At 38.6% G+C, this 25,815-nt stretch overlaps 1 protein-coding gene across 1 annotated transcript; it reads left to right on the forward strand.

Annotated features, from left to right (window-relative positions):
• Window positions 1–3,919: 3,919 nt before the first annotated feature.
• Window positions 3,920–22,921, forward strand: LOC132122780 (alpha-2-macroglobulin-like). Its single transcript, XM_059533180.1, has 34 exons — window positions 3,920–4,077; window positions 4,511–4,691; window positions 4,814–4,970; window positions 14,198–14,250; window positions 14,399–14,419; window positions 14,614–14,779; window positions 14,878–14,962; window positions 15,101–15,215; window positions 15,312–15,432; window positions 15,550–15,659; window positions 15,752–15,922; window positions 16,009–16,242; window positions 16,356–16,568; window positions 16,643–16,792; window positions 16,977–17,102; window positions 17,244–17,337; window positions 17,788–17,941; window positions 18,155–18,380; window positions 18,449–18,575; window positions 18,657–18,778; window positions 18,877–18,928; window positions 19,337–19,420; window positions 19,541–19,717; window positions 19,873–19,948; window positions 20,119–20,275; window positions 20,429–20,503; window positions 20,583–20,745; window positions 20,853–21,046; window positions 21,128–21,340; window positions 21,445–21,563; window positions 22,158–22,239; window positions 22,322–22,405; window positions 22,504–22,609; window positions 22,730–22,921. The coding sequence occupies exons 1-34, from the start codon at window positions 3,959–3,961 to the stop codon at window positions 22,768–22,770; spliced, it is 4,368 nt and encodes a 1,455-aa protein (XP_059389163.1). The 5' UTR covers window positions 3,920–3,958; the 3' UTR covers window positions 22,771–22,921.
• The last annotated feature ends 2,894 nt before the right edge of the window (window positions 22,922–25,815 follow it).

Below are 25,815 nucleotides of genomic sequence, written 5' to 3' on the forward strand. Positions count from 1 at the left end.
TCGGACTAAATCTAAAATATCTTAAACTGTGTTCCGAAGATGAACGGAGGTCTCACGGGTTTTGAACGACATGAGGGTGAGTTATTAATAACATAATTTAGATTTTTGGGTGAACTAACCCTTTAATAAATAAGTACTAGTATTTAATCAAAATGTACTGTATCTAATGAATAAATATTAGTACCTAATAAAAACGTACTAGTATCTACTGAATAAGTACTAGTACCTAATAAAGAAGTACTAGTATCTAATTAATAAGTACTAGTAACGTTAAATTAGATACTGCAGCTTATAGCTTAAATGTTACAACGGCTTGCCATAAAGCGCCACCCAGTGGAACCAAATATTTCAGGAACTGAATATATTGTAACACCGGCCTTGTGGATTCCATCGGATCCAGCTATCCTACAGGTACGCACTTTTGGTGGCGCTACGTTACTGTCTGGCTATGCTCATCAGTCATCACACTAACCTCCCTCGTAGTTGTTGTTAATATTTTTTTTAACTGAACGCTCGAAATACATTCTTTTAGGTAGAACTTTACAATAATAATAGACTTCAATACATAAACCAACATTAACTTATCGAACTTTATTTTAAAATGTCACAATTACCTGTTAATAAAGTATATGTATGTTCACAAAACACTGTTAAATAGAAAAGCAAGCAGGTGGGCATGATTTGGCGTGGCAGCCAATACAAATAATAACCATTTCCTTACATAAATCCTGCTTTTGGACCAGATCGTTTGCAGAATCAAGTGCTTCTGAAAGTATTTTTTTCTATATAGTAGTGTAGTAGTTGGCTATCTCCGTGTCGTACGTGGCTTTGAAGTTTTAAGCATAAAGCTTAAAACTTTATTTAAAAAAAAATAATAATAAGGAAAAGGGCGTTTTTTCAAAGTAAATCAATCAAGAACAATTTGGAATCCTAAAGACAAGCCAAATGTTCTCTTAGGTGGACATTTGAATATAGAGTATTATATCAAAGAGTGATCAAATTCATCATCTTTTATTAGACTTTGTTTATCTGAGACATGGCTTCATGATAATTCTCTGTCTGCAGCATTAGAAGTACCTGGTTTTAAACTGTATAGGAAAGATAGAGTTGGTTCTAAGGGAGGTGGAGTTATGATTTATGTGAAAACTGGCATCCAGTGTAAAGAAATCGCTTGGGCAAATTGCATAGATTTGGAATGTATTGGTCTGAGTCTTATACTATCACCGTACCACAGATGTCTTTTGTATTAACTGTAATTTATCGTCCACCATCTTCAAATATTAGTTTTTATTAAAACTTGAAGCAGCTACTAAAACAGTGTGATTTCAACAAAGAAGTTATTATTATGGAGATTTAAATATTAATTGGGAAGATAAAACAGATAGAAAGAATCTCAAACTGATCACTTCAATTTGAAGCAAATGGGCCTACAAGAATAACTAATTCAACAAGGTCCCAAATGGATTACATTTTTAAAAACCGAGCAGAGAGAAATTTAAAAACTTTTAATTTAAACAAGCATTTCTCACCACAATTTGATTTTAGTGGCCAGAAAATGCTCTAGTAAGAGATTCAATTTATTCAGAAGGAAATATGTATCTTATGACAAAAAATAAAATAAAAAATAAAAAATTGATGGCTGCACAAATTACTAATTATTTGAATAATAGTTCTTGTGCTTTTCATCCAATGCAGTTTGGGTCCTTTACTTTTTACATTGTACATCAATAATCTTCCATCCGTCTGTCCTAACACTTACATTCAAATGTATGCAGATGACACTGTTATTTATGTACACGGAAGTAGTTTGTCCCAAGTTGCAAATGAACTTACACATGCCCTGGTTCATGTCACAGCTTGGCTAGAACATTGCTGTTTATAGTTAAACATCTCTACAACAGTGAGTATGTTCTTTACCAAATCTAATAGTTTTAAGTGTAGTGCCAGATGTTTTTGTATCAGGGGAAATATTATATAAGTACCTTGGTGTTCTGATTGATTCCAAACTTTCATTTAAGGCACAGATTAAAAAGGTCTGTAACCAGGACAGATTAGTCTATCAAATTTTAGATTTATACGTGATTATATGTCATCTGAGGCCGCTTTGATGTATGTGCATTGATTATTTCCCATATTACTGTTTAACTAATTTGTCGCAATCTAGTATTACTACTCTGAAACCACTAAAATCTTTGTATAAACCATCACTAAAAACTCTTGATCAGAAATTCAGTTCAGTTTCATCATTGTTCAATATTAAAAATATATAATTTGCTAAGCTGGGATAACTTGATCAATTATGTACATATTTGCCTACTGTTTAAGACTATACACAGCCTGACTTGACCACTAAAACAGTTTGTGAATATTAGAACAACTGCTCACCGATCTACATGGTGTGGGGAAAGAGGGGACTGTATTATTCCTTTCAAAAGATGTAAATTCAGTCAGTCTGTATTTTCAGTCAAAGCTGCAAGGGAATGGAACTCATTGTATTGTTTTAGGGTGACCTTTTAAAATTCTGTCAAGGGTCTACAGATATAAAAAAAATATATCCTTTTTGGCTAATTCTGGCACATTTACAGTTATGTTTATTAATGTGCATTGCCCCTGTTAACAAATAAACTTAAACTTAACATACAAATGACAAAAATAAATATAAAAAATGTGATGAAAATAACTTTGTTTTGTCTTGTGAGGTCACTGTTTATTTAATTCTTGATTTTATGCAGATCTGTCAAGGTACTGCAGGGGGTACTCTCCTTAAAAGAAAAACATAGAAACATAAAATAAAAATGAGTGTGTTATGTTGATGTGATAACTGTTTGATTTTTGGGAAATTCTTTTTTACATTCAGCTGTTGCGAAATCATTCAATTTTGAAAAAAAAAAAAGTTATTTGACTTTTTTTTTTACCAGGAAAGAAGTGGTTTTGATGAACAAAGTTGTTTTATTGTCACTTTTAACAACAAATATTTAATTTAAACCATCAAATTCCATGATTCGCAGTAGAGATAAACAGAACAAGTTTCAAAATAACCACTAAACCACTGATTGCTAAAAATTTCAGGGATTCCGTCAAACCTTGCAAAGATGAATGCAATGAGTATGTAAGCCATACAATTTTTTCCAGAAATAAAGTTAAAGATCAGGAGATTAGAGGTAATGACATAAAAACAGTGCTATACCAATTAATGTTTACTTAATATTCTGCCTCGACATAAAAAAAATAGCCATAGCGTATAATTGCAGGTAGCAGGAAATGCATTTTAATTGCATATTTAACATTACACAACATATTTTGGGTATTTTTGAGAAGCCACGTTTACCATTATTGTGTGGGCAGAGAACAAATGAGACGAATGCAAACAGTAATTTACAGTTGTTTAATCTCCCACTCAATTTGAGTAGGTGTATGTACCTCTGGAAGGTAATTATCAGTTACTCTAGACCACTATTTGTCTACAGAGAGTTAAAGGTCAGTAGCTGTGCATTTCTATGTAGATGAAGATAAGAGTTGGAGTATGTTTTCAGAAGATCACATGTGTACACTTACTGGGTACTTTAAAGATTTCAGTTGAGTTCTTGCATGCCATTGACTAAGCATGCCATTGACATTGAATGCTTCAACATCTCTTTTAACTGCAAAAAAAATGACTATTTAGATGATTAAATGACCATTTTGTGAGGGACATTCATAAAGAACTGAATGTTTTTTTTATGTTTATTTTGTGCAAGAGGACAGCTTCTGTATCTCTTTACCTGAGATTGCTTGTAATATTTTGATGCTTGTTCTTTATTTAACTCATCGTTACAAATTAATGTTTGGACAAACCAACCAATGCACATTAGCACAAGTTTTTCAAACTGCATTGCCTACATGGTTGAATCATTAATCAGATGATCAATACAACTTTTTTTGAAGGACCTCCTTTAGAATGAAAGTCCGTTTATAAGAGATGATCCAGTTAATCTCACAGTCACTGGTCATCATGGATCTGAATGTTAGCCGCTGTTGGAAATGGCTCCTTCTGGTCTCTTTCCTCATTGTCTGTGTGAATGGACAAACATCAGGGCCGTAAGTTTTTAATGATTTCTGTTAAATATACTGTAGGAAGATATTTTCCATTATTTGAAGAGAACTGACATGAGTATTTGGTGGCCATTTTTTTAAAGAGAACAGAATATTCAAATGATAATAATTAACCTTTAAATAGTGCAAATACTTAAATATTTATATTGGGCATTAAAATCTTTTTCAATGGAAATTGACATTTTTTGATGCCACTATAACTTTTGAGGGACAACTAGAATTTTTTTTTCTAGGTCTGATAAATTATTAGAATACCTACTCATTGTGCAGGTTAAGTTGTGATTTCTCCTGTATTTATTTAACTTATCTGGGCTGCAAGATAAATGTTTGCTGTTTGACAGACAACTTAAAGCACATAATAAGGAATGTTTGTATCTAATGCCTTGCACAATATTGTGTAATTATTATCTTTCAATAGATATTTCATGGTGACGTTTCCTGCAGTAATCGAGTCTGGATCTGAGGCCAAACTGTGTGCAAGTCTTCTCAAGCCCAATGAAAGCCTTGTCATGAAAATTTATCTGGTTCATGGTGAAAATAGCACTTTACTGCTACAGGAGAAAGCTGAGGAAGAGTTTCACAACTGCTTTAACTTCAGGGTCTGTCATTAGCATATTATAATGAATATTTATAGTTTGTTTCATATTGCATCTAGGGGTTTTTTTTTTTTTTGATAACATGTTTGCAGAGGTTGTGAACACAGCATATTTCTTCTCATCAGGCTCCTCTTGTAGAAGCAGACTCAGTGCAGAGAATGAAGGTAGAACTTCACGGAGATGCTTTCAAGATGACTGAAGAGAGAAAAGTCATGTTCAAGCCTTACAATCCTCTGACCTTTATCCAGACTGATAAACCCATCTATAATCCAGGACAGACAGGTGAGCTGTGAATGTTTCAAAGGTAAACCTCAGTAAATAATGCCAGTGTCATTGACATCTAAACCCTGATCACAGCTGATGGCAGCACATATAAGTAAAGCATGTTATCATGAAATGAACTGATATAATCATAGATCAAACATGACTAATGTTGCAAGATGGTATTTAATCAGATGTTAAGTAAACAGTTCAATGGGTTTGTAAACAGAAAACAGGAGCAAATAACACAAGCTTTAACACAAGAATGGCCATCTAGTGTGTTTGTGAGAAATCCCCTCATCTAAACCTATATTCAGCCTAAATCATGTAATTACCAAAACATGATGATATTAATCACTATATGACTCTTTTTATAGGATATAGAGATACTGGGACATGCAAAACATCTTTCATAGCTGTCTGAAATACCTGATTCTAATGGGTCAATGGGGCAAAGTGTCAAATATTTTTTTGTAAAATGACAGCAAAAAAACACACACACAAACGAAAAACAGCCAGCTTAAGTCACAGGTTTGGCTCAAAGGCGCAATCACACTACTGCAGAATCTGTCAGTACTATACTGTATTTTTGAGTCCTTAATACGGTTGAGTTCACACATAGCTTACATTGAATTTTTTACGTGAGTGAGAACCGCATTCTACAACTAAACTCACTTTTTCAATGAAGTCCTGCTGGGTGAACGCAACCGAATTGAAAGACTAGTTGTCACGGCATACAGTGCAGCTTTGTGCTGCACATACGCATGTGTAGCATGTGTTTCTGGTTTTTATGTGTGGAATCCGTAACTTACAGAGCCACAGATATGTGTCGGGTCTCTGGGCTAATTACCTGCCTTTTGGGTTTGTGGTTTATTTTTTTGTGTTATTGTATTGTGAGTTGGATGATTTGACAGCTCGCCACGTGTGTCTGTTTGATTGATTCCCCGCCCTCCTTGTTTCTCCGCTTGTTACCTAGATTGTTTGCCACCTGGTCCCTTTTACCTCTAAATATCTTCCCTTTATAGTTCCCTGTGTTTCTCTGTCTGTTGTCAGACTGTTGTTACTCGTACCAATAGCTCAGATCTTCTAGTTTGTCAGTGTACTCACTTAGTCATGCCATGTCTTGTCATCAGGCTCCAGTGCTTGTAGCTGTTAACCTCTACCTCCTTTCACATGAACTCGGTTTCCTAAGAAGTTCTCCAGCTCTCATCATTACCCTGGTCTCGGTTGTTGAGCAAGCAGTCACTCAGTTTAGTGATCCGACCCACCGGCTTCACCTCTCCGGCCTTTGTTACGGCTGATGTCAGTCGCCGCTGCCCTCTTCCTCTCTCGATCGGGTGACGGCATTCCTCGTCCGTGCGAGCTGACTGTGGAACGATCATTTATCTGCTCTGTCTCTTCTTTCTTAATAAAGGCGCTGTGTAATCTGCTACTGAATCCAGCTTGTTTCCCTTGACAGAACAGTCTGACCAGAACATGGATTCAGTGGGATCCGATCCACTTCGCTCGGCTCTCATACAGCAGGGAGTTTTATTGGGTCAGCATGCCAACCAGCTCAACACCACCGCGCAAGATGTGGATACTCTTAATGCTCGAGTCACTGAGTTCCTCACACGGGTGAAGAATCTTCAGCGGGAGACGAGCCGGGGTTCCGTTCTTCGCACCGGTATGTCCCAGGATCCCGAGCCACATGCCAACAATCCGCCGGTCAATGATGGCGATCCAAATGCCTGTCAAGCCTTTCTCTGCAAGTGTTCACTGGTGTTTTCTCTGCAGCCCCTACGTTACGCCAATGAAGAGGCCAAGGTGGCTTTTGTCCTCACACTTCTTTCGGCCCGTGGCCGCGAATGGGTAATCGCCATGTGGAGATCACAGGCTCCTTGTTGTGCCACCTTTGCAGATTTCAGTCAAGAGATGGCCAAGTTGTTTGATCGCTCAGCTCAGGGTGATGAGGTGTGGCTCAGTTGTCGCGGCTGTCACAGAGGAAGAACTCAGTCACAGATTATGCCATACAGTTCCAGACGTTAGCCACGGCGGGTGGCTGGAATGAGAGTATGCTGCGTGCATGTTTTCTCGAGGGGCTGCCATTGCCGACGAACTTGCTGCCATAGAGCTTCCACGGGAGCTGGATAACCTGATAAATCTAGCACTCCGTGTGGAGGGACGTCTCAGCCGCCGCCACAAACATCGGCAAACTCCCGCTCCTTGGCGCCACTTGGAGTCCTCTTCGGCCAGTGCAACCAGCCTTCAGCTCTCGGAAGAGGAACCCATGCACTCCACCGGCCCCACTCATCCCTACCCTACCTTTAATGTCTTCTGCTTTTGAATTGTTGCAGGGAGCTCGGGTCTTCACCAAGTTAGACCTCCGCAACACCTACCATTTGGTGCGCATTTGGGAGGGGGATGAGTATAAAACTGCATTTAACACCCATTCGGGACACTACGAGTATTTGGTTCTTCTGTTTGGCCTTACCAATGCTCCAACCATTTTCCAGGGACTCATCAACAGCATGTTGGGTGACATGATTAATCAATTTGTCTTTGTGTATTTGGATGATATCTTGATTTTCTCCCCCTCTCTCCAATTACACACCCAGCACATCAGACGGGTTTTCCAGCGGTTGTTAGAAAACCAGTTGTTTGTCAAGGCGGAGAAGTTCGAATTCCACACTGAGTCTGTTACGTTCCTTTGCCACATCATCTCTACGAGAGGGATTAGACCTGATCCCGCTAAGATAGAAGCAATCACCCAGTGGCCGGTCCCTGATTCCTGTAAGGCTATGCAGCGTTTCCTGGTTTTGCCAACTTTTACCGGCGATACATCAAGAATTTTTAGCCAGATCACTGCACTGCTTACGGCCTTAACCTCCACCAAGGTGTCCTTCAGATGGAACTAGGAGGCTCAGGTAGCCTTTGACATTTTAAAGTCCTGTTTTGTCTCTGCACATATTCTGTTGTTTCCAGATCCTGAGGCCCAGTTCATTGTCGAGGTAGATGGTTCAGACGTTGGGGTTGGCGCAGTTCTATCTCAGCGTTCCCTCTGTGATTGGATGGTGCACCTGTGTGCATTCTTTTCTCGTAGTCTCAGTCCTGCAGAACATAACTATGATATTGGCAATAGAGAGCTGTTGGCAGTGAGATTGGCCTTGGTGACTGGCGTCACTGGTTGGAGGGGTCGGCGCAGCCCTTCTTGGTTTGGACGGATCACAAGAACCTTGAATACATCCGTTCGGCCAAGACGCTGAGCTCGCTGGGCGCTCTTCTTTGCCAGATTCAATTTCACCCTCTTGTACCGGCTGGGATTCAAGAACGTCAAACCCGATGCTCTCTCTCGCCTGTTCGGGGCCCCAGAGGGGGAGCTTGCGGCTGAAGGCATCCTTCCTGAAGGGTGGTGGTCAGGGCCCTTTCGTGGGGTATCGAGCAGTGTGTTGAGGAGGCCGGTCGAGGGGTGCAAGTGCCAGGAGAGTGCCCAGCGGGCAGGTTGCCGTTACCGGCTGTGCTGCGCTCTGAGGTCTTTCAGTGGGGTCTCACATCCAGGTTGGTCTGCCATCCAGGTATTCAGAGAACATTGTTTGCCATCCGACAACGCTTCTGGTGGCCTGCTATGGTCGCTGATGTTAGACAGTTCATGTTGGCTTGCCCCACATGTGCCCAATGTAAGCCTGTGAATCACCTTCCTGATGGTCTGCTCAATCCTCTCCCTATCCCTTCCCACCCTTGGTCACACATTGCCCTTGATTTTGTCTCTGGGCTTCCCCCGTCGAAGGGTAACACTGTGATTCTCACAGTGGTGGATCGCTTTTCCAAAGCAGTTCATTTCATTCCCCTGCCCAAACTGCCCTCCGCCCGGGAGACTGCCCAACTGGTTGTGGATCAAGTCTTCCATCTCCATGGATTGCCGGTGGATGTGGTTTCAGATAGGGGTCCCCAGTTCGTCTCTCGGTTCTGGAGGGAATCTTGTAGACAGATTGGGGCCTCTACGAGTCTGTCTTCAAGTTTCCATCCCCAGACCAACGGGCAGTGCAAGCGGGCCAACCAGGGTCTAGGAAGAATGCGTGACATCCAACAATTTGAGTGCCAACAGCTCTCCTGGGTAGAATACGCTCATAACACCCTTCCTGTGGCCGCTTCAGGTATGTCTCCCTTTGAGTGTGCTGTTGGTTATAACCCACCTCTGTTCCCATCACAGGAACCCGATGCAGTGGTTCCATCCACCCTGGCTTTCGTCCAGCACTGCTGTCGCACCTGGGAGAAAGTCAGGAGAGTGGCGCCGCGGCAGGGGGTTTCAGTATCTTGTGGAGTGGGAGGGTTATGGTCCAGAGGAGAGGTGCTGGGTGCCATCCCGGAACATTACGGACCACTTACGGACTCCATTAGGCCCCTTCCTGGAGTGCCGGGTGGCATTCCTGGGAGGGGGGGAAACTGTCTGGTCTCTGGGCTAATCACCTGCCTTTTGGGTTTGTGGTTGAGTTTTATGTGTGTGAGTATTGTGAGTTTGGATGATTTGACAGCTCGCCATGTGTGTCTGTTTGATTGATTCCCAGCCCTCCTTGTTTTTCTGCTTGTTATCTAGATTGTTTGCCACCTGGTCCCTGTTACCTCTAAATATCTTCCCTTTATAGTTCCCTGTGTTTCTCTGTCTTTTGTCAGAGACTGTTGTTACTCGTACCAATAGCTCAGATCTTCTAGTTTGTCAGTGTACTCACCTCGTCGTGTCGTGTCATGTCGTCTCTTGTCATCAGGCTCTAGTGCTCATATCTGTTAACCTTTACCTCCTTTCACGTGAACACAGTTTCCTAAGAAGTCCTCGAGCTCTCATCATTACCCTGGTCTCGGCTGTTGAGGAAGCAGTCGCTCAGTTTAGCGATCCGACCCAGCGGCCTCACCTCTCCGGCCGTTGTTATGGCTAATGTCAGTCGCCGCTCCCCTCTTTCTCTCGATCGGGTGATGGCATTCCTCTTCCATGCGAGCGAGCTGACTGTGGAACGATCATTTATCTGCTTTGTCTCTTCTGCTTAACCCTCTGGAGTCGATTAACGCGTATACGCGTTATGAGTCATTTTCTCCTGATAACCCAGAAAAGAACTTAAATTACACTTTCAGTTTTAATCGTACAGATAAGAGCAATACATCAATCGAATCTGTAAAGGATCTACTTTTTTTGTATACAGACATAATAACAACAAAACTTTGTGCACTTATAAAATAAAAATAACAAACAAGGTGTGTTGTCTGCATCCTTTGTCTGTGCTGATCTTCATTTCCAAACACGTCATTAAAATGAACTGTAACTCTGTGAATACTCAACCAAGAAACTTGAGAGAGATATCTATAGAAAGCTTGACATGTCTAATTTTAAACTAAACAAGTGCCGCCAAAAACAAATATTCTGTGATAAAGTAATCCATATGAAAACAACGTGATGTCCGTTTTTCACGTCTCTTCTTTATCTTCTAATGAGACCACGCCCCTGCGCTGAACGCACTATTCAGATTCTAATGTTTCACCGAAGCACGCGGCTTGAATACGCCCATAGCAGAAGACAACGCAGCGAGACTTTTCTTCATGTTCTTTTTTATTTTACTACATAATTCACACCAAAAAGATGTGATGTGGTTGAGGATTTGAGAAATGGATTTCCTCAGGAAAAAACGAATGAAGCACTTTATTCAGCAGAGATCATAAACACGAGTAAGTCTCTTTTTATGTATTTATATACTTGTACTAGTTTTCAAATAACGTGTAAACATTTTACTAGTTAGACTTTTTCCAAAGACTTTTTCCAAACTATAATTCCTAACTAAATGTATAATCAAGTGAAATATTATGAAGTTTCAATAACAATATACAATACTGTACCATTCAAAAGCTTGATGTAAATAATATAAATGTAACAAATAAATATAACTGTAACAAATGTAACAAACAATGCTGTTCTTTCAATTTATCCCCCTTAAAAAACCTGAAAAAATATTCTCAGCTTTTTTTTACATTAATAATAATAATAATGATAATAATAATGATAACAATAAATGTTTTTTGTAGAAAATAAGATTGACAAGATTGTGTGACTGGAGTAATGATGCAAAAAAATTGTTTGAAAGTCAGCTTTGATTGTTCCTAATAAACTGTTTAACTGCTCCCCCAAGTGGATATTAAGGGTGCTTTCACACTTGGTTCACTTGCCTGGTCCGAACCCGAGTTCGGTTGCTCCCCCCTCCCCTGCCCCCGCTGGACTGTGTCCATATTATAATATTTGAGTCTGAACCGCGATTCGCTTGCGTCATCAAGCCAGCAGCTGTTTACCCTGTTGCTTGGTAACGACAGCGCAGGAGAAGGCGGCAAATGCATAATATTACTCTCTGCACTTTTATGTATTACGTTTTTGAACTGTTCGTTTTGTGTATAAAGCTTCGGTACATAACGGCACTTGCATCTTTTTTACGAATGTACTAAAACTGCTTTAAAGAATGTTGAAGGCGAACATAAATGAGATGTACAGCTCTCTGCTTGCAGCGCGTCAGTCAAGCTCATCAGGAAAGTGAGTGAAACACACTCAAATAATTTGTCATTAAAAGCGGTTCACTTCCGCGATTTGGTATGATTGCGTTCACATAAGCAGTGAACCATACCAGAGTTCACATGAAGCGTACCCCAGACCACTGACGCAAAAGTGCTAGTGTGAAAGCACCCTAAATTATGTTGTGGGATAATTAAATGTATTCTAAATAAACTACAAACATAAAATTATATACATTTATTTTGTCCTCACATTCTTTCTTGTAACTCTTCCCTCTCAGTGACAGAAGCTGACTTAAAGGCTCATTATGCAGCTCATTATGCAGGCCTTTGTCTGCTCAGGTGTAAATCACTATGATATTCATGATAGTTGACGCCTACTCGCATATGACTTTTACCAACAAAAAGTGTCTTAGAAAATTTAAATCAGTATATTGTTTTCTGTAAGTGAGTAAACAAGATGATTTTCACATAATTTAGAAAGAAAAATTCTAGGCTACAAGCTCCTGTTCTCAAAAGTCCCGGAAACCAATTCTTTATGTGTTTTTTTTTTTGCCTTATTCAAGTGATCAATTTTTAATCAATTTTTAGTTTTTCACTAACCACGCATAAAAAAAAATTTTTCTCAAAAGTACAATCATGTACATAAAGTCGTGGCCAAAAGTTTTGAGAATTACATAAATATTGGAAATTGGAAAAGTTGCTGCTTAAGTTTTTATAATAGCAATTTGCATATACTGCAGAATGTTTTGAAAAGTGATCAGATGAATTGCATAGTCCTTCTTTGCCATGAAAATGAACTTAATCCCAAAAAAACCTTTCCACTGCATTTCATTGCTGTCATTAAAGGACCTGCTGAGATCATTTCAGTAATCGTCTTGTTAACTCAGGTGAGAATGTTGACGAGCACAAGGCTGGAGATCATTATGTCAGGCTGATTGGGTTAGAATGGCAGACTTGACATGTTAAAAGGAGGGTGATGCTTGAAATCATTGTTCTTCCATTGTTAACCATGGTGACCTGCAAAGAAACACGTGCAGCCATCATTGCGTTGCATAAAAATGGCTTCACAGGCAAGGATATTGTGGCTACTTAGATTGCACCTAAATCAACAATTTATAGGATCATCAAGAACTTCAAGGAAAGAGGTTCAATTCTTGTAAACAAGGCTTCAGGGCGTCCAAGAAAGTCCAGCAAGCGCCAGGATCGTCTCCTAAAGAGGATTCAGCTGCGGGATCGGAGTGCCACCAGTGCAGAGCTTGCTCAGGAATGGCAGCAGGCAGGTTTGAGCGCATCTGCACGCACAGTGAGGCAAAGACTTTTGGAAGATGGCCTGGTGTCAAGAAGGGCAGCAAAGAAGCCACTTCTCTCCAAAAAACACATCAGGGACAGATTGATATTCTGCAGAAAGTATAGTGAATGGACTAAAGGAAAAAGGCTTGTCCGGAGAAGAAAAGGTGAGCGCTACCATCAGTCCTGTGTCATGCCAACAGTAAAGCATCCTGACACCATTCATGTGTGGGGTTGCTTCTCATCCAAGGGAGTGGGCTCACTCATAATTCTGCCCAAAAACACAGCCATGAATAAAGAATGGTACCAAAACACCCTCCAACAGCAACTTCTTCCAACAATCCAACAACAGTTTGGTGAAGAACAATGCATTTTCCAGCACAATGGAGCACTGTGCCATAAGGCAAAAGTGATAACTAAGTGGCTCGGGGACCGGAATGTTGAAATTTTGGGTCCATGGCCTGGAAACTCCCCAGATCTTAATCCCATTGAAAACTTGTGGTCAATCCTCAAAAGGCGGGTGGACAAACAGAAACCCACTAATTCGGACAAACTCCAAGAAGTGATTATGAAAGAATGGGTTGCTACCAGTCAGGATTTGGCCCAGAAGTTGAATGAGAGCATGCCCAGTCGAATTGCAGAGGTCCTGAAAAAGGAGGGCCAACACTGCAAATACTGACTCTTTGCATAAATGTCATGTAATTGTCGATAAAAGCCTTTGAAACGTATGAAGTGCTTGTAATTATATTTCAGTACATCACAGAAACAACTGAAACAAAGATCTAAAAGCAGTTCAGCAGCAAACTTTTTGAAAACTAATATTTATGTAATTCTCAAAACTTTTGGCCACGACTGTACATGCATTTCACATATTATTATAGCCCAGTTTGTTCGGATTACAGTGAGATTAGACTTTACCCATTTAGATATTTATAAGAAACTGAAAAAAGCACAAATGTCAGGGCATGACAAAACTTCTCCAGGCCCCAAAAATACCCGTAGACTCAAGAGGGTTAATAAAGGTAATAAAGTTAATAAAGTGTAATCCGCTACTGAATCCAGCCTGTTTCCCTTGACAATGTGAGCTGTCTGTTATCTGAAGGATTTAGATCCAGTCCCTCTTAGTTATTTAGATCTAAATGATTAACTTTCTCCTCCACTGAACTCTTGTCGTTTAATGTGATAAGACTTTACAGTTTCATTTACGTTGTTGTCTTTGATATTACTTTAGTGACTATCACTAATATGGTTACAACTGATGCAAATAGATTCTTGCATGTCCTCCAGCCTTATGTGGTCTTAAATTTGATTCTTCTCAGTAAGTAGGCCTATTTTGTTAAATAGTTCTGGTTTATTTTTATGCTATAATGACTGTCGGACTACATAAAAGATAAACACGTTAAAAGCAGAGTTTATAATACACATTTCTGTTTTCACAGTGAACTTCAGAGTTGTTACCGTGGATACAAAATTTGCACCACTTGATCAGCAGGTCGGATGTGTTTTGTCTTGAATTTTTATCTCCCTCATTTTGTTTTGCATTGTTGAATGCATTATTAATAAACAACACATTTCCAGCTAAATCTTTTTAATATCCTCATTAAAAAGTCATTGAATTATTATTATTTGCTCTTTTGCAGTATGGTTCAATCGTGCTTGACGTAAGAACACAAAACCTTCTTCTGTACAGTCATAACAAGTACACTTTTTAAATCCTGTTAATGCTGCTGAAATTTTGTTAAAATTGCAGTTATTGTATTTTCAGTAATTATAGGCTAAATTTCTTCATTAATGGTCAGGATATGTGTAGCTGACTTGATCTAAATATCTGAACTGTGTCTTTGCTATTAAATAGGACAGTCAAAATAACAGAATTGGTCAGTGGACAAATGTTTCTTCAGCAAGGTGGATTTTGCAGCGTTCTTATGAATTAAACCCAGAGGCACGTCAAGGTGTGTACAGACTCGGGGTTTATATTGGTGAAAGGATGATCTCACATGATTTTGAGGTGAAAAAATATGGTAAGTCATAAAAACAAGCGATTTATAATATTGTGTGAGATTACTTTTATGAGTGATATCTTTGTACAGTATATTAATTTCTGCCTCCTGAATTCTAGTTTTGCCTAAGTTTGAAGTTACTGTACAAAGCCCAGATGAAGTCAGTGTTGATGAAGATGAACTGTTAATTGAAGTTTGCGGAAAGTGAGTGGTCTATTTTATTTCCTGCATTAAGAGAGCGGTGGTTTCTTCCATTTTTACTTATTATAACCCCCAACCTATTATTTTAGTTTCTTAACTCAACCCTGGGCTGTATATCTGTTGCTTGTACCTTTTTCACAGATACACTTACGGGCAGCCTGTACCTGGTAAATCATGGGTGAAAGTGTGCCGTAATTTTCTGAACTATGTTCTTACCATCGATAGCAGTCCAGTATGTTTAGAGGAAACCACTGAGGTATGTGAGTTAAAGTGCAATACAAGTAATGCCACATATGTCTTCAGTTTATCCAAGTAAACTACTCTTTAATGTTTGTTCATTTACTACAACTAGATAAAAAAGACAGGCTGTGCCACCCATACCTTAGATGCATCAGTCTTTTTCAACTCCACACTAAAGTATTCTCTGGAGAATTCTCTTAAAGTTGAAGCAATAGTTACAGAAGAAGGAACAGGTGAGTTGTTGGATTTGGTAAGGTCCCTGTTACCTACATTTCTTGATTTTAATTTTTTTATGTTTTATTTTTATTTTGTTTGAATAAATAATAATTTGTTCTCTTAACAATTTACAGAGATCACCATGAAAAAATATAAATCTGTGTCCCTCACTTATGAAATTGGCAAAGTCACACTCACTGACCTGCCCAAAACATATGAACACGGATCAGTTATTGAAGGAAAAGTAGGTCTAAAATCAGTTTGTCTCAATTTAATAACACTGATTTGTGCATAATTATTCCATCGTTTGTTCCTTAAATCTCTTCTTTTCAACAGATCAAAATCTCAAATTTCAAAGATGCACCAATTCAAAACAAAGTGGTTTATCTTTTTGAGGGTGAAATTTGGTCCTCAAAACTGCTCATAAATCTCACAACAGACAGCGATGGTTTCGCCAGCTTCTCTCTTAATACATCCAGTCTTCCTGAAAGGGATATTAATCTGATAGTATGATCACTTTATTTACCTAGTTCTTTTTTGTGTTCGCTGAAGAGTTCAGTTGCTTGAGTAATTGTAGTTGCTTTGTTTTTCAGGCAAGTGTGTATCCAGAGCTTCGTTACGATAGTTACAAAGCACCTCACATCTCTATGGATGGAAAACCAGTTAAGCTTTTCCAGCCTGCCACTCCATACACCCCAACATTAAGTGAACTGATTATAGAGAATATTAAGCAACCATTAAAGTGTGATGCTGAGTTGACAACGACCATCAAGTATTATTTTATTGGAGAGACTGCTGAAGACTTCAAAACTGACATTGTCTACATGGTGAGAGCATGTGTAGTATGTACATTAGTCCACTGATGCCTTCATTGTTTGTTAACAGCATTAACTGGCTGCACTGGTCAGTTTGCCATGGAAGTGTCATCTGTCTATTTCAGGTCTTGTCCAGAGGAGTGATCGTTCATCATGGATCTGAGAAGGTTGAAGTGAAGTCTTCTAATGGAGCAGCAAGTGGCTCAGTGACGTTCAAACTGTCTGTTGGTGCAGATCTGGCTCCTGCAGTGCAGATTCTGGCCTACTGTGTTCTGCCCAGTGAAAATGTGGCTGCTGGTAGCACAAAATTTGATGTTGAAAAATGTTTCAGTAACAAGGTATGTATTGAGATATGTATTGAGATGTATTTCTGGCTCAGTCCTAAAATAAATGGTATTTACTCTCATTACAGGTTTCACTACAGTTTTCTCCTGCTAAAGCAGTTCCTGGAGAGAAAAACACTCTCCAGCTCTCAGCTCAGCCTGGTTCACTGTGTGGCCTCAGTGCTGTAGATCAGAGCGTCCTGATCATGGAGTCTGGAAAACGTCTGGATACTGAAAAGGTGTGAGAACAGACCATCCTCAGAAACTGTGATCCATCAGTATTTATGATGACATCCCGATCTCAGGAGACTGAACATTAATCTTCATTCTTTCCCACTATATTCGTGAAAAAAAGGTTGGGGGGTATATGAATTATTTAGTGTTAAAATTTTAGAAATCAGTGTGAATGTGGTCTCATCACAGATCTTCAACTTGCTGCCAGTGCAATCGTTGTCAGATTATCCTTACAGTGTTGAAGATGAGCGAGAGTGTCTGCATGTGAGACCCCGTCGAGCTCTGCCAACAGACAACGCCTATGAATCCTTAAAGGTAGGTGGATTATATGAGTGACAGTGCAGTAAATAATGACTGGGATATATTGATTCAGTATATTCTGTTTATTCATAAGTAAATCCATAAAAGCCCTCTTTTCTTGACAATTAAATGTGCAATTTTGTTACTGTTTGACAGAGAGTTGGATTGAAGATGGCAACAAATTTGGCTGTGCGAGTCCCTCAGTGTCTGTCATACAGAGGCCTGACTTATTTCAGACAAGATGGTATTGGTACATGTAGCATTATTATAATTTATGCTGTAATATGAAGGTGCTTGTTTTGAAATGTATTTCATACATAAAATATGTTCAATTTGAAATTCACATCTACAACTAGAGTGGTGTAGTCAGAAAAGGCAAAACATTTCTGGGGTAATTAGTTTTTCCATTTTTTTGTTTTGAATCGTTATTATATATAAAAAAAAAAAAGAAAAAAAAACTTTGACAACCCTTAAAAACTTATACTACAATTACTAATCAAAATGAACTGAAAGTAAAACACTGGTCCAAGAAATCTGCTGAAAGAAAAAATGAATTTGTATTAAAAAAAAATCTTTGTATTATAGTGATGATCTGTTTTCCATTCGCTGTTTTACTCACCACAGTATATAAACTTTATTATTTGGATGTGCTGTCAACATACATATTTCCAAATTTACTATAAATATCACTTTTTTTCAGTGCTGTATCATCCTCCTATTGCAATGCCAATGTCCGTGGCAATGATGTCTTCACTAGGCGACGGTAATTTTCATACATCTAGCAGAGATTCCCCAGAAGTGACGATTCGGAAAGTTTTTCCAGAAACATGGATCTGGGAACTTGCTGAAGTGGGGTCTGTGAAAAATAATCAGTACATTTGACATCATATTTGAAACATATCTTTAATACATCATATTCCCTCGTCAAGATGACAAAAAAAAAAAAAATCTTACTTTGCAGATTCTGAGTTTTTTTCTGTGCTGAATGTTATATATAACACAGAACAAATTGATGCTTAATGGCAGAGTCAGAATCAAATAGACCTTTTGTCATAATTCCACAACAGGGACTCTGGATCAGCTCAGGTTCCTGTCACGGTTCCTGACACCATCACCTCTTGGGAGACGGAGGCCTTCTGTCTGTCCTCCGAAGGTCTGGGTCTGGCTCCTCCTGCTCAGCTGACAGTTTTCCAGCCCTTCTTCCTGGAGCTCTCTCTGCCTTACTCCATCATCCGCGGGGAGATCTTTGAGCTGAAGGCCACGGTCTTCAACTATCTTTCTAAGTGCATCATGGTGAGATTTCAGACCCAGTCTTATCCTATCACATCAAATATGCCACTAATCATGTGTTTGATTGACAGGTTAAAGTGACTCCAGCTCCTTCCTCAGACTACACTCTCAAAGCCTCCGCCGATGATCAGGATTCATCCTGTCTGTGTGCTAATGGAAGAAAAACATTTAAATGGATCCTCACTTCTTCTGTTATTGGTGAGTTTCCAGTCTGAATCATTGTTTCTCAGTGTTTGTGTCTGTTGTACAGTATCTTCACGTACATGTCTTGTGTTGCAGGGATCATGAATATTACAGTCAGTGCAGAGGCAGAGGCGTCCCAGACTGTGTGTGACAATGAGATTGTGAGCGTGCCAGAGAGAGGACGCATTGACACAGTCACACGAAGTCTGCTTGTGCAGGTCAGCACACGTCAAACCGCTCTCAGACATCATTTATCCATGATCCTAAAGCTGCTTATGCCAGTTTGATGTGCTAATGTAATTGTTTTATGCTGCAGGCTGAAGGAACTGAAAAGACAGAGACCTACAGCTGGTTACTCTGTCCAAAGGGTTTGTTTGCAAATATTTAATATATTTTGGTCTATAAACACTGATAATGCTGGAATCCATTGGACTGTGTTTAGTTTTTATTGGCCCAAGCAAGTTTTAAACTCCCAAAAAGTTGCTCAAAGAATTTAGATTAATGTCATTTTTTGGTATGTTTGTTCTGTAAAGACTAATTAGTCTAATAATTTCTAAACACAAACTATATGATAATATAACCTTTCATGACAACTAGTTGTGCCAAATTTCAAACTTGTGTCTATTTTTTTCTTCTTTTTTCAAATTTGCTTGAATCAAAATTTCTGCCTATGATCTTTTTATTATTAACGGGACTTCACAGATGATATTAGAATGTTCTTTTATAGCATTACTGTGCTGATCACTGATGTGTGTTTCTCTCTCTCTGGTTCACAGGTGACAGTCTCTCAGAGGAAGTGAATCTGACTCTTCCTAAAGATGTAATAAATGGATCAGCCAGATCCTCTGTTTCAGTCATTGGTAACATTTACATACACAAGCAGAAATTAGTAAATGAGTACAGTACATATTCAATCAGAAATTGAAGAGTTTGTGTTTGGATTTCAAAAGGGTAGTGTTATATTTGTGTTTTGTTTGTAGGAGACATATTGGGTCGTGCATTGAGGAATCTTGACGGATTATTACGGATGCCGTACGGCTGTGGAGAACAAAACATGGCTATTCTTTCTCCCAATATTTACATTCTGCAGTATCTGGAAAACACGGAGCAGCTCACTTCAGCCATCCGAGAGAGAGCCACCGGCTTTCTTAAGAGCGGTGAGAGAAACCAATCATGTCAAGAAAATACTGAGACTGAAAACAAACTGCTCATTTTTCAACACACCTGAATGTCATTCAAATAAGCTGAATAGTCAGACACATTGTGTCACCCCAAACAAACTGTTAAAGTGAACCATTATCACACTAAACAGGATACCAGAGACAACTGAACTACAAGCATTATTATGGTGCATACAGCACATTTGGACATGGTGATGGAAATACATGGTAAATTTGTTTACACTCTTTTGTTAAGTAAGTTTTGTTAGTAATCTAAATAACATGGTAAAAACAAAAAAAGAAAATTATATCTGTTCAAATAATTAGTTATGAGAGATTTGTTTTTTTCATTTAAACATCTGATTACATTTTTTTAAGTAAATCTTCCAAACCACCAGGTTGACTGCTTTTGTCCTGAGGTCTTTTGGCAAAGCACAGAAATACATATTTATTGATCCACAAGTTATTCAGAGTGCAAAGCAATGGTTAATAAGCAGACGGGATTCAGACGGCTGTTTTATCCAACAGGGAAGACTGTTCAACAACCGAATGAAGGTCTGTCTCTCTATCTATCTACCTGTAAAAGTGTAAATGTATTTTTTATATTTAAGCTTTAATGTTAATATTAACATTTAGCATCTAGATTAACTTTCCTCTAACAGTTTTGAGTGTGTTACTTTATTTATCTCTGTTTCTCCTTCATTGCAGGGTGGAGTGAATGATAATGTGACCATGACTGCCTACATTACTGCATCATTACTTGAACTGGAAACTCCAGTCACAGTAAGTTCATCTACAGGAAACGCACTATGACCTCATAGAAAAAAACTCACAGCAGCTGTTTCTCTGATTTTTGTCTTAGGATCCTGTCGTCACTAAAGGTTTGTCTTGCTTGAGGTCCGTCATTGAGAATGTCAAAAACACTTATATCACTGCTCTGCTCGCGTACACTTTCAGTCTGGCTAGAGATACGGACACTCGACAGCAGCTTTTCAAGAAACTTGAAGATGTTGCTATTTCAGAGGGTAAGAGATTTGTTTCCAGTGACTTTCTGTTATCTTTTATGACTGCACTATTGTTTTTGTCATGCTCATTGAGTTAATGTTGTCTCTTTTGTCCATGTGTCCTAAAGGGTCTCATCTCCACTGGTCTCAGTCTTCATTTGCTGATGACTCTGATTCTCTGGCAGTGGAGATCAGCTCATATGTGCTGCTAGCTGTTCTCTCTACAGATTCACTCACTACAGCTGATCTGGGCTTTGCTAACAGGATTGTCAGCTGGCTCGTGAAGCAGCAGAATTCTTATGGAGGATTCTCCTCCACACAGGTGACTCAGACTTCTCAAATCAGACAAATGATTGCTGAATAATGGGTGAATGTCACATTACTGAACACATTTATTTCTCAGGACACAGTGGTGGCTCTTCAGGCTCTGTCTTTGTACGCCACTAAAGTGTTCAGCTCTGACGGCTCCAGCACAGTGACTGTACAGTCAGCAGGAGACACTCACCTCTTTGATGTCAATAAGGACAACAAGTTACTGTATCAAGAGAAGCAACTGCAGAACGTTCCAGCCAAATACAGCATTGAAGTCAAGGGCTCAACCTGTGTGTCTGTGCAGGTCTGTGCAGCTTCACTGACTCACTTTCTCTCTTTCGTCATTTTGTGGTTATTTTGCTGTGAGATGGATTATAAATTTGTTTTTGTTTGCATTGACTCTCTCAGGTGGCTCAGTTCTACAACATCCCCACTCCTGCTGAAAATAAAACATTGAGCATTGATGCTAAGCTTGAGGGCGACTGCAAAACATTTGGACAAAATTTCATCTTGAAATTCACTGTCAAGTAAGAACACACATTTTCCGTCTCTGTGTGTGTGTGTGTGTGTGTGTGTGTGTGTGTGTGTGTGTGTGTGTGTGTGTGTGTGTGTGTGTGTGTGTGTGTGTGTGTGTGTGTGTGTGTGTGTGTGTGTGTGTGTGTGTGTGTGTGGGCGTGTTTTTGTGATATATCAGGACACTTTTTTCTAATGACATGGGTATGACACAGGTATTACAAGGAGAGGGTGACTTATGAGGACATAACCCATGTCCCCATTTTTCAAAACGCTTATGAACCATACAAGACAATAAAGCTATAACTCTGGAGTAACTCATGGAATATTGTTCAATTTGTAGAAAATAGTGTGACCAGATCGCAAAAGCAATTCAAAGCCGACAAATGGCTTTAATGTATGGTCTCATGTACCTCTCTCATTTGGCGTGAATTCAAATGTGTCCATGGTTGTGATTTAACATTTAATTGCTAACCTTATTTCTTTTGCAAACAAAGCTTTGTACTAAACTTGTCATAATATTTAAAACAGCATTCACATACAAAAAATTGTTAACTATGATTATATGAGGCATTTAAGAACCATTCCTTTCCATTTGCTTTTTCCAGATATGATGGTCTACAGCAAATGACTAACATGGTCATTGTGGATATTAAACTCTTGTCTGGATTCACAGCTGATACATCAATGGTGAATTTGAAAGTTTCATCACAAATTTGTAAAATTTATAGAGGTCAGTATTTAAAGATTAACCAGCACTTCTTCCACACAGCTCAGAACAACTTTTGGATGGTTTGCAACACTTGTGGAGCGGGTCGATGCTAAAGATGATCATGTCATTGTGTATTTGAAAGAGGTGAGAGAACTGCAACGTTCATATTTTATGTTGTTTAGGTCAATTCATAAACATTTTATCCATAATGTCATGACTGAGGTGACTGTTTCCTCCCACAGATCCCAAAATATATTCCATTGAGTTACCAGATTCAAATGAAACAGGTTCTTCCAGTGAAGAATCTCAAGCCAGCTGTGGTGAAAGTGTATGATTACTACCAAACAAGTAAGATTTTATATGCCAGTGTTGAATGTTTTTATCATGTAATGTAGATAATCCTTTATTTTTTCTCCATGTGCAAGTTTCCATTGTTGTATGAATGTTAACATTCTTCTTTTTCTTCAGGTGATCAGTCAGAGACTGAATACTCCTTCCACTGTCAATGAAGCGGCAGAACTGAAGCACATCAGCTCCTAGTTCAGCTTGGAAAAAGATGTTTAAACACTCAAATGTTTAATATTATGATGTTTATTCTTTATCCTGGGCACAATTATTTTCAATCCATCAACACAAATTTGAACACAACCCTATATCTGACTTTATGGTCATGTCTCTTTGAATCTTGGCTAATCAAATCACAATGTGTTTCATAAAAGTGTTGAAAAAATTAATGCCGAATTGGTTAAAATTTAAGTGTAGATCCAGCGTGCTCTTGCAACATTTCATAATCAGATGTTTTATGATGATACCTTGTGAAAAATATCTCAGCTCTGCTTTTTGAGTGTCTTAAAACACTGTAAGACAATAATTTATACCATTGTAGATCTTTCTGCTCTAGAATATTTGTGTTATCCTTTTATTAATTGAACAGCATCAACCAACAACAATATTATGAAAAGACATAACAAAAACCAAGTGGTCAGAAACTTATGGAAGACCATTCAAACCATTGAATACAAATTAAAAAAGGTAATTGTTACTTTTTATCTTACAATTCAGACTTTTTTTATATCGCAACTGCAAGTTTCTAAACTCATAATTACGAGACGTAACTTTGTAACTCACAACTGCAAGTTTATGTCATGCCATTCTGATTATATGATTCACAATAGCTAATTTATATCGCAGTTCTGAGAAGGAAAAAAGGTCATAATTGTTAGATTAAAAAAAAATCGAATTCACCTTTTTTATTTTTATTCAGTGTTGGAAATGGGCTTCCTTCCATAGAAACGTTACACATCCCATCACTGTCAAGAAATAAGGAAAACAACAGAAAAACACAAGAATATATGATAAAGAATCTTAAACCTTGTGCTTTTCTTGTGTCACGTTCAAAAGTTCAATGATAGTCAAGCATTACATTTCCCATCATCTACCTATGACTATTTACCTGTAGAAACTTAACTGACGAATCCTCTCCGACCTTCCTCAGTTGTCCTCCATCTTCAGGCTCAGCAACAGCATTGATCCAGTACCTTAATCTGATAAGCCTGTTATCCACTGCCATATTGCTCCTAGTGTTGCAAATTCCGATTCTTTTCCCCAAACCTGCTCTTTTCAGACAGTTAGGCTCATTGAACCTGTTCAAAAAGTTCATCGGTTCCTGACATCATTAAGCAATGATGTCACCACACATTTCTTTTTTAACTACTCAGTGCCATGTTGTATAAATGAAACATTTAAATAAAATCATTTGTGCCAACCCCTATTGAAACATTCAAATAAAATGTTATTTGTGTGAATGCATATTGCTGATTGCCTTTTATTCACTTAAGTTAATGGGGTCATTTTCATTCTTGGATCCTTTATGCGAGATTAAGGTCCTGTCCCAAATGGAACACATGTTCACTTGCGATCTTTTATGGACTTACAATGGCCACCGCACAAATTTGTCCCTGCCCTAAGTTCATGAGACCAAAGGGCAGGGATCCTCAAATCTGGCCCAGGAGATCCATTTTCCTGCAGAGTTTAGCTCTAACCCTAATCAAACACACCTGAGCATGCTAAGCAATGTCTTCAGGATCATTAGAAAATCACAGGTGCCGCACAGATTTCTGCGATAGATACGCCACTAGACCATGAGGAGGCCTTGGCCCTTGTGGAGTGTGCTTTAACACCTATCGGACATTGGAGCCTGGAGGACAAATAAGCGAGGGCTATCGCATCCACTATCCATCTGGATAGCCTTGGCTTCGAGACCGAATGACCCTTGGTGCAGGCCTCGAAGCACACAACAAGCTGTTCCGACTGTCAAAAAGAGGCAGAGCGGTCAATGAAGGCTCTTAAAGCCTTGACAGGGCAGAGTAAGTTCAACTCCTGATCATCCTGAGAAGGAGGAAGCGTGGAGAGAACTGAACTCAAGATAAGAGGGACTCACAGAGACCCGGAATTCAGATACATCAGGAAGATTACTTACAAAGCAGTCTTTTGTGGTAGAAGTGATGGTTCTACCATACTTGTAACTAGAAGTAGAATTTACAGTTTTAGCTATATGAAGTTTGCACAAAACTAAATAATGATCTGAGATATCATCACCTGGCTGCATAATGCATAATATGATTTATATGATAATAGGATTTATCATTACATTTGTTTCTCTGGATAATGTTATATGAAGCACCATTACTTCAAACGAGTTATACTTGAAGCCTGCCCTCTGAGAAATCCTTGAAACATTATTATAAATTGAAGCAACACCTCCCCCTTTAACTTTTGGACGTGGCATGATTATAACAGTAGGATCCTTTGCTATTTACACTTAGTGTAAATATCATCTATCGCTAAGAAAATATGCTATTTGCACTTGTAAATAGAATCGAATTGCTATTTACACTTATTTACAAAAGAATACTTTGGCGCTCATCACTGAACACAGCAGGTGTTCATCTTCATGGATCTATTGCTATAATTCAATACAATACTCCCACACTGTGGGCTATTTCCTATGGAAGCTTGTTTCTGCCACTAAATAAATAAATAATTGATAAATAAATAGCAACTTTAATCTTACAATTATACAATTTATAACTTGCATTGTTTATATCTCGCAATTCTGAGAAAAAAAGTCAGAATGAGATAAAAAGCTGCAAATTACATTTATTTTTCATTCAAGCTGCCATAATGACACAAGTGAACCTGAATTCATACACACAACATAATGTAAGCTTCTAATAAATGTCATCAATGCCAAATAAACTTAATTATACATTTTATTATAAACTTTATTATAAACTGCCAGATTACAGTAATTAAATTTAATCTTTTTAAAATCAGCCTTTAACTTTTTTGACTGCCATCTGATTATGAGGCATTGTTCTGGTCCTTCATGCTTTTATTTGTAGTTTCTATTTTTCATGTGTGTGTTATGTTATGTTTTGTTATAATTCCATTTTTTATGGATTATGTCTAGATATATAATAAATAAATTCAGACGAGCAGTTTGCGATTTTCTACCTTTATTGACCATTACACTGCATTTGGTCTGTTTTGCA

Source organism: Carassius carassius, chromosome 41 (assembly GCF_963082965.1).
Source record: "Carassius carassius chromosome 41, fCarCar2.1, whole genome shotgun sequence".
NCBI lineage: Eukaryota > Metazoa > Chordata > Actinopteri > Cypriniformes > Cyprinidae > Carassius > Carassius carassius.